The following is a 9,336-nucleotide window of genomic DNA, read 5'->3' on the forward strand; positions in this document are numbered from 1 at the left end:
AATGCGCACTTTGTCTCCTGGGTAAAGCTAATGCTGGCCTGACGGCAGAATGTAGCAGAGCCATACTAATGCTAATGAGGATAAACCCAAAGTTGGGAGATTTGGCTGACAAAGATACTAAGAGCGACTCAAATGGTCTACTTTTTGGAGAGAATTTCATTAAAAATCTTGTGGAAATATGCTTCAACCTTTTCAGCCTTTAGTAAAGTTCACTCCAATATGAGATGCATGTTTGACAGTAGATTTTTCGGAAGAGCTGACAGGATAGGACTGGCTGTCAACCGTGGACAGCAGAGGTCGCACTATTATCAATATAGTCAGCGAAGTTCTGGAAGGCAATTCTATGGAAATAATACCTTCTACAAAGAGGTCAAGGCCCCCGTGCCCGAGGCGGCAGAGGCAAATTTCAAGGAGGTGGACATCAAGGTAAGACTCCTTAACCCTTCTGATTATTCCCTTTCAAAGGTTTGGGGAAGACTGCGCCTTTTCACCAAAAATTGGTGCCTGATAACAAACGATCCTTGGATACTCAACAATGTAAAAGGGTTCACAATAGAATTTATCCACACACCCTATCAAAAGCACCAACCCAGGAAATTGGTCTTAGATCAAGACCAGTCAGCTTTAGTGGAATCAGAAGAGACTCAAATGTTACAAAAAGGGGCCATTTGCAGAGTCTTAGAGCCAATTGATGGTTTGAGAGTACAATCTTTTAGCAAAGAAAAAGGACAAGGGCTGGCGGCCCGTAATAAACTTAAAACAAGTAACTACCTTCCTAGTATACAGACAATTCAAGCTGGAAGGTATCCATCTTCTGAAGGACATCTTAAAAGAAAAGGATTGGCTTGTGAAATTGGATCTCAAAGATGCATATTTCACAATTCTTATGGATTACCACCCATAAAAATGGTGTTTCACATGGAAGGGAACAATTTATCAATCCTGTTGTCTTCCCTTTGGTCTCTCATCAGCCCCTTGATGCTTCACCAAGATTCTAAGACATGTAGTTGTTTTCTTAAGAAAAAGGGTGTTTGATTACTGATCTATCTAGACAATATGTTAATAATGTCACAGAGTCAGGAGAAATTGCTAATACATATGAAGTCGACAATAGACCTTTTAGAGAGACTAGTATTTATTGTCAATAAAGAAAAATCCCTGACAACCCCTACATATAATCTAGAGTTCCTAGTGTTTCAAGCTAATTCTATCACGAGCCAACTACAATTACCCTTAAAGAAATTGTCGAAAATAAAGAAAGATGTAGCTAATGTCCCATCAAAAGATACACTGAGTCTAAAATCTTTAGCAAGATTGACTGGCTACTGTCCTCTTCCATTCAGGCTGTTTCCCCAGCTCCCTTATAGTACAGGGCCCTCCAGAAACTAAAATCCTTGTGTTTTAAGAAGGGTCTCTGGTATTCAGACAAGATTCTTTAGTTTCAGGAGGCTCAAGAGGACCTCCTGTGGTGGTGGAACAACCTGGACAGTTGAAATGGGAAGGCAATCTTCGGGAATGTCCCAGATTACATAGTGGAGTCAGACGCAAGTAACCTAGGGTGGGGTGCGAGACCGGATATGATAGAGGCAGGAGAGAAGTGGTCTCAAGAGGAAAGTTTACTTCACATTAATTGTCTAGAGATGATGGCTGGCTTGAACGCATTGCTGAGCTTCAAGTCCTCCATAAGGATCAGTATATTACTATTAAGACTAGACAACTTTACAGCTGTGTCCTATATCAATCGCCTAGGGAGTGCAAGGTCGAAAGCACTCACAGACATAATCCCAAAAAATGTGTATTTTTGTTTGACCTAAATTATTTACTGAAAGCAGATTTCATTCCCGGTCACCAAAACATAAGGGCAGATTGGAACTTGAGGTTTCTAAGGGACTTAAGCAATTGGAAGCTGCACCCAAAAATCTTCCAAAAAATTCAGAATCTTTGGAGGTCATATCAGGTGGATCTGTTTGTTAGCAGACTAACTTATCAAGTGAAACAATATTTCAGTTGGAGACCAGATCCCAAGGCTATGGGAGAAGATGCCCTGCTCCAATCCTTGGGACAAGAAGAGCTGCTATTCCTTTCACCATTTGCTCTAATCCAGAGAGTATTACTGAAAGTACCGAGAGAGAGATACAGCATCATACTAGTAACTCCCTTTTGGAATACACAAGTATGGTTCCCGGGGGTTTTGGAACTAGCAGTAGACATACCACGCTTAATTCCAGGGAGTTTAGACCTTCTCTTAGGACAAGAAGGAGAACAACTTCCTCTCTTATACGAAGGAAACATGAACCTTCTTGTTTGGAGGATTTCAGGAGATAAAGCAGATATTCAGGTCTTTATGGAGAGGCTAAAAGAGATTTGGATGAGTCATGGGAACAAGGAAAAGATACACAGGTGTGTATAGAAAATGGTCTAGTTTGTTCCTGGAACCGGATTGTGATCCCATGGATGCTCCTATAGTCGGTGTAGCCAATAACTTGGCAGGCATACTTAGATCAGGCTTATGTTGTAGAACTGTTAACTAATAAACGAGTACTCTATTGGTAGTGATCCTTTAATTCGCAGAGTAATGAAAGGGAAAAGATTTAGACGTCCTTTCAAGACTAAATATGAGACTCTGCGGAACATTAACCTTATCTTTTACTTATTTATTTCTTGTCCTGATAACTCTTAGCTCTCAAAAAAACGGTTGTATATGAAACTAACTACTCTGCCCTGCCTTATATCTTTCAGAAGAGTATCAGATGTTAGAGCATTAGAAATATGCAATAGATATTACTCTCCAGACGGAGCCCATTTCAAAACAATGTCAGAGAGTATTATTTACCCTTATATTAATGATTGCAGAAAACTGCTTGAAGTAAGTTGTTTGAAAGCTTACGAAAGTAGCAAGTCTGATGTTAGACCAGATGGTGAAAATCAATTACTGATATCCTTTGTGAAATTATAAAAAGCAATATCTACAGCTACTATTTCTAGATGGGTACGAATAATTATGTGGGAAGCAGGAGTGGATTTAACAAAATTCATAGCACACTCTTTTCATGGTGCATTAGCCAGCAAATTATTTTGGGCTGGAGGTACACTTTCAGATATACTTAAAGCGGCAGACTGGTCGAGTGCTTCTACCTTTGCAAGTTTTTACCTTAGACCGGTGAAGCACGTGAGCAGTGTGGTGTTAAATAGCTTTACACTTGCATAATGGTAGCCTCCAGTCTTGTAATGAAATGGCGATTCTCCAATTAACATACAGAGAGAATCTTGATATTATTACAGACAACGGAGGCTAACATTATCCCACCCTCCACACGCATCTGTAGAAGAAGATAAGCCTCTTCCATAGAGATATACATACATTTGTTACATTGTATTTGCTGAAGTTTATAGCTTTATTTTCCTTGTATAATTCCTGTTATGAATCTTGTTTTGATATCTTAATTACATTTCCTTAAAAGTTGGCTTTACCCATTTTTTCACTGTGAAGTTTCTATTCTCATCAAAGGAAATCACCCATACTACAAAATAACACTGATGGGATAAACTTTTCTTTGCAGCCTTGAGAGGATGATGCATAGTTACCATGTCGTTATGTTCCTTTTCTAAAGTTCTATGGAACATTTTACTTATGATGTAATACATGTTTTAAAGGGCTACATGTTTGGGGCAGCAATAAAAGTTATTGCATAATGTTAGCCTCCATTGTCTATAATGAAATCTAGATTCTTTCTGTATGCTATTTGGAGAATCGTCATTCTCTCTCACCTCTCATTCATGTGATAAGTGGAGGTTGCCCTTTCCTGGAGTTTGATGTCCTGTATTTACAATTCCCTTCTTTTCTTGCTGCCAGGGATCCCGAAGAAGGACATCTGCTCTCTGGGTTGATGACTTTTGGTCAGTATTCAAAAATGTTATTGAGTGGAACTATGGTCTTTGTAGGAGATGGGAACCTGACATACCTGGTTTTGGGCCTGCCATGGTTAGGCAAAGACAAACAGTATATGTACTAAGGTTTGCATGGGTGCCTATGTGGTACAGCACAGTTGAATGTATTTTACAATATAAATGTGTGTGTGTGTGTGTGTGTGTATAAGTTTAAGGGCCATATGTATCATGTGGTACACATACATGCGCACACATGTACATTTCAGGGGTGCAACATGGTGTCCTTTTGACACCCTGCACCCTTAAAATTGCATTCTTAATTTGCGATTCTCTAAGTGAGAATCGCAAATTGAGAAGGTCTTCCCTCCTGGGGAGGTATTCCTTAATTGCAAATTGCAATTTGCGATTAAGGAATATGTAGGATTCGCTAAATTATTTGCAAATCCTACATACATAGCATTTTGCGATTCTCAAATAGCGATTCTCTGAAAATCGCTATTTGAGAATCGCAAAACCAAAGCTTCATTAAGGCTTTAATAATGTAGAATGCTACATTTTGTATTGTATTGTGCCACACAAACACCTGTGCAAAGCTTTGGTAACTATTCTCCTTCACCTAAAACAACATTAATTCCAAAACCTCAAGTTTGCCAAGGAATTTAACTTTTAATGCTAAGTACAATGATGGAATTCCGTGCGCTTTTCTTTGCCAAGTTACACATTTATGCACTATAACCATAAAACAGTCTTTGTTGACAGAAAGGCTCCCTTTAGCTTGTGCACACATCGCACTTCTGGGACTTTGCAGACACATACACATCAACATAGAGTTAAGGATTCACTGCACATTTTAAAGGTTACTAATTTAATGTTAAATGTAGGTGTTAACTTATCAACAAACTCTCAATCTAATATGTGAATAATACAGCTTGGGTTGCAGTACACACTGATAATCTTCTGACCTGTTGCTATTTACGTAAAATCTCTCGAGCAGTGCAAGCCCCACACTGTGACATACATAGGATATCTTATTTGGATGCCACTAGCGCAGTTTGTTTGACCCTTACCATGTTTAAAGGTAGGAAACACAAACATATGATTGACCAAGTGCTTTCCATGCCACTGGAATCAAGCTATCCTGGCTGAAGAGGGGTGAAACTCCGAAACCGGTCCTAGGATGCTTGTTTCTAGTCCAAGGAGGACTTGGCTTGGCAGTCCTGGTTGTACTGTTCCCATGAGGCATAGGGTCAGACTGATTTGCATATGGCTGGGTTCAAACTGGAATGGCATGGGAAGCAAAAAAAACGGATTTAGGCCCGGAACTCTGTACTGGGGGGAATGTATCACAATGTTCTGCATTCTGTCCATCAACTGTGGTTTCTGCATGTTTAAAGGTAGACAGCATGCACTGGTGGGTGCTTAGCAAACTCCCAGTGACCACAGTCTCAAATATGTTAGGAATTCAGGGGTTGATTACGATGGTGGACGGACTTCAGTCCGTCCGCCATTGTCTCGGGGAGTGGGACCGCCGGCCTACAAGGCTGCGGTTAAACAGGGTGCATTACAATGCGGTCGCCACCATGGCGGTCGCACTCGCAATTCACCACATTGCTGCGGGTGCGGCTGGCTGCAGCACCCACCACAATGTAGAAAATGCACTTGGTACATTTCCCTGCACTACATGGCAGGCACCATACAGTGCCTGCCACAACGTGCAGCAGAGTGGCCCCCAACCCCTAAACTAAAGTGCATGGGTGAAAGGGGGGGCACACTACGGGCCCCCAAGGTCCATCTCCACCAGCCTTTACATGGCAAGTGAACTGCCATGGAAAGGCTGGCGGGGATGGACCATCGTAATCCCAACGGCGGTGCCTGGTACATACCACAGCAATTTATGGGAATACAAGGGGCCTCTGCAGCACCAGCAGGCTCAAGTACCCCATCGGCTGCGTGGCAGTCGGAGTTTCTGACAGCCACGGTACCGCCCGCCATTATATTATAGCGGGCGGAAAATGGCCTCACAATGAAGGTGAGCCCACCACCGGCAGCCTGTTGGTGGTGGGTTCACCCTCATCCTAATCAGGCCCTCAGTCTTATGAAATGAAACCAAACCTGTGGACCCCACAGGAAAAGCAAGTATAATACAGATTCTGACCCAAATAAACACAAATTCGCTAATTCCAGTAGTCTGGCTAATAACTGTTTGATCAGAAAAAAACGACTTGGCAGCAGATGCTTCAAGGTCCATCGTTCTGAACTGTGAAATGCCTTCCCTCAACAACAATCCAAAGAACAAAATAGTTTTGCTCTCTATGTCGCCCAACAACCCTGCAGCTTTGCCAAGCATTCAATAACACCTATCTGATTCAATGGCATTTCACTGCCACTTCGTGGTCACCAGGTGTTCTGAGGAAATCTAGTGCTGCATGTACCTCTGGGAAAACAGCAAATGGGAATAATCAGTCTCTCTTTATTTGGATCTTCTTCTACACAACATGTAGCAAATAGCACCCACCTATCGTACCTACTCACTGCTTTGCCTTTTCTGTGGCTATTCAGCCTCCATGAGGAGTGAAATTCCCCCTCTTCCCTAAAGTTTGCCTCTGGTGTATAGTAAGAGGATTATGTGGGCATGTATGCACTTTGCTTCTACTGTCCCCTGTAACCAGCTCTGTCCTCAACAAAAGCAGAAACTAAAGTGAGTGCCTCATTGTATATTGCAAGTGCAAACCATGAGACATGAGAAAGGAAAGCTTTGTCTCTGTTAAAACCTGATTCCCAGTGGTTTAAACTGAACTACAAATCAGTCTATTGGAGAATATATAGAATTATTGATGGGTAATAGTACATTACGGGGACGTTTTCACCAAGGGTTTCTGAGTGACATCATATTGACAATAAAAGCGACAGAGGAGTAATTGGCAAGCCATACATCACATGGCCTCTGTTATATAGCCCTGTCCCAAAGGATAAAACAAAAGCTTACTTGACATCTTTGACCAACCCCCATCACCTTCCCTGACTTCCTTTCCTCTCCTGCAGCTGTGCTTTCTGCTTTTAGACAAGCAGAGCTGCACTGGCACGCTCTCAGAGATTCTTGCCAGCCTGGCCTGGAAGTCCTTTGTGACATTACAACGGAGGCTAACCAGTTTTGTAATCAATTGTTCCTATATCACAGCAGTGGGTTATGAGATCCAGAACATGATATAAATGATAGAGACTCTCAATGAGAGCCAGACATAACACAGGAGATGACTCCCATAGTTATCAGTGCTTTGCCACCGGTCTTATCATCTGATAACATATTAGAGTTAGCATCTGCCCAAGTCTGTTGTTAACCCATCACTCTCAGAGCAACAGATAAGAGGTCAGTGCCTGCCCTTATACCACATTTTATAGCATGTCTTGTTCTCACCCCCTTTCATCATGTGGCTGCATTGTCTTACCACAAGGGAGGCCCTCCACATTGCTAACCACATAGTCATGATGCCAGGGTAGCTTCTTAATATTGATTAGTTTGATTGCTTGGTATCTCACAGTGCAGTAGTGGCCCTAATTGTTCAGTGGATCAATGTTTACTATACTACTTTCCTGCACTGGTAAGCAAATCTTATATCTCGATACAGCTATCTCTAATGTTGACGCTACATGTTGAGACTTCTCATCAGTCAAGGTTAAGATCAGTTGCTGGACTCCTCCTCATTCTCCGTCAGCTCCATCTCACTCTTGAAGACACTGCTGAGCGCCCCTTGGATGGGTCCTTGCCCTCTTTTTTTCCAGAGCCCCCCTACAAAGACGTAGATGAAGGGGTTGACACAGCTGTTGATAGTCACACAGATCATATTCACATGGTGAGCAACAAAGAAGGGAATTGCTCCTCGTGGGAGAGCTTTGAAGTACAGCAAAAGGTCCAGGAGCCGAGGTGGCACTGTGGAGACGAGGAACACCAGCACTGCAATGACAATGACTAGATAGAGCTTCAGAGGTTGTCGCTGCAGTGAACTGCGGCAAACTTTGCAAATTAAGCTGATGCTGGAGATGACCATGATGGGGGCAAAAATTACAAAGCCAAAACCAAAAGAGGAGATCAAGGCGGCTGAACATTTTTTATTGTGAGATGTGTACATGTCTTTGTCACATGTGAAGAATTCTGGCCCAGTTAGAAGGCAGGAGAGTGCCCAGATTGAGATGCAGACAATGACTGATTGGTGGCGTGGGCGGCGGCATTTATACCAGATGGGCTGGAAGACGGACAGGCACCTCTCCACGCTGATGGCTGTCAAGATGTAGAGGCTGGTGTTGTAGCCAAATAAGAGAATGACCCGAAGTGCGAGTAGTACGGTCATAGCTGTAGAGGAGCCCGACAACTTCATGGGGTGACCAAAAACAAAGAGCAGGGTGGGCAAGGAACAAAACAGGATAGTGAAGTCAGCCAGTGCCAGGTTAAGGATGTAGACAGTGAACTGATTCCGTGGGATGCGGAAGCAGAGAAACCAAAGGACTGTGCCATTTCCAACCAAGCCAAAGAGTGAGATGACCGCGCAGATACCCCTCAGAGCAAGGAGTATGGTTTGGTCTTCCTCTGTTGGGATTCCACCATCTGGAGGTCCTCCTGGCCCTCCTGGTCCAGAAACATTAACGTGGGGCGGCGGGGGTGTACCTTCCATGGTGAGGAGCCTGAGTTGTTGCACCATTCATGTCCTATCCTGCAAACAAACATATACAGTGATTATGTTGTAAATCAGCTAGGCATGACAATCACAGGAACGGTGCATTTAGATATGAGTTTTTGAGTCCACACAGACCACAAAAAAAGGCACCCCTTTTCACAGATTGTCTCACACGTCTAGAATATAACAACAGAGGAATCACAGCAAAAGCCCTCAGAAATTGTAATAATATGTAGAAAACGTGTTTTGTCAATGAAATGTGGTGTTTTTGTACAAATAATCTGTCATGCTGGAAGCTTCATTTTGCTTGCAAATGACTTGATTATGAATGAGTCATGTGGCAATCCTGATTTGTGCACAAACATGATTTTTTTAACCGAATTTGAGATCACAACTTTTGTTCCCCCCTCACAAAACTTGGCAGAATTTGTGTTTTCTCAGCCTCCATTTGTACTCGTATTTACCACTAATACAATGTGTGTGCCTGCACGCACAAGAGAGGTCACCTTTTGCATAAGGTATATCAAAAACGATGCCAAGATCCTGCCCACGAGTCTGCACAGAGGCACTTGCAGGTTTGCCATAGTGGAATGCTTTTGTCAGAATTTCCCTTGTTTTATTTTCCCTTGCTTTTCCAACATGTCTGATGTGTTACCCCCCAAAGGCGCCCACCATTTTGAAATGGTAAAATTGGACTAAATTATAGCTCGGAAATCAAGTTTTGAGAAAGCCAGTAGATTTGCAGCCAAAACCAGACTTTTAGGCGTTGTTTCTGTTT

At 42.6% G+C, this 9,336-nt stretch overlaps 1 protein-coding gene across 1 annotated transcript; it reads right to left on the minus strand.

Moving 5' to 3' along the window:
* Nucleotides 1–7,568: 7,568 nt before the first annotated feature.
* LOC147734911 (proto-oncogene Mas-like) lies at nucleotides 7,569–8,582 on the minus strand. Its single transcript, XM_086953677.1, has one exon. The coding sequence runs from the start codon at nucleotides 8,580–8,582 to the stop codon at nucleotides 7,569–7,571; it is 1,014 nt and encodes a 337-aa protein (XP_086809803.1).
* Between the last annotated feature and the right edge of the window lie 754 nt (nucleotides 8,583–9,336).

The sequence above is a fragment of the Lissotriton vulgaris genome, chromosome 1_2 (assembly GCF_964263255.1).
Source record: "Lissotriton vulgaris chromosome 1_2, aLisVul1.2, whole genome shotgun sequence".
In the NCBI taxonomy this organism is placed as follows: Eukaryota; Metazoa; Chordata; class Amphibia; order Caudata; family Salamandridae; genus Lissotriton; species Lissotriton vulgaris.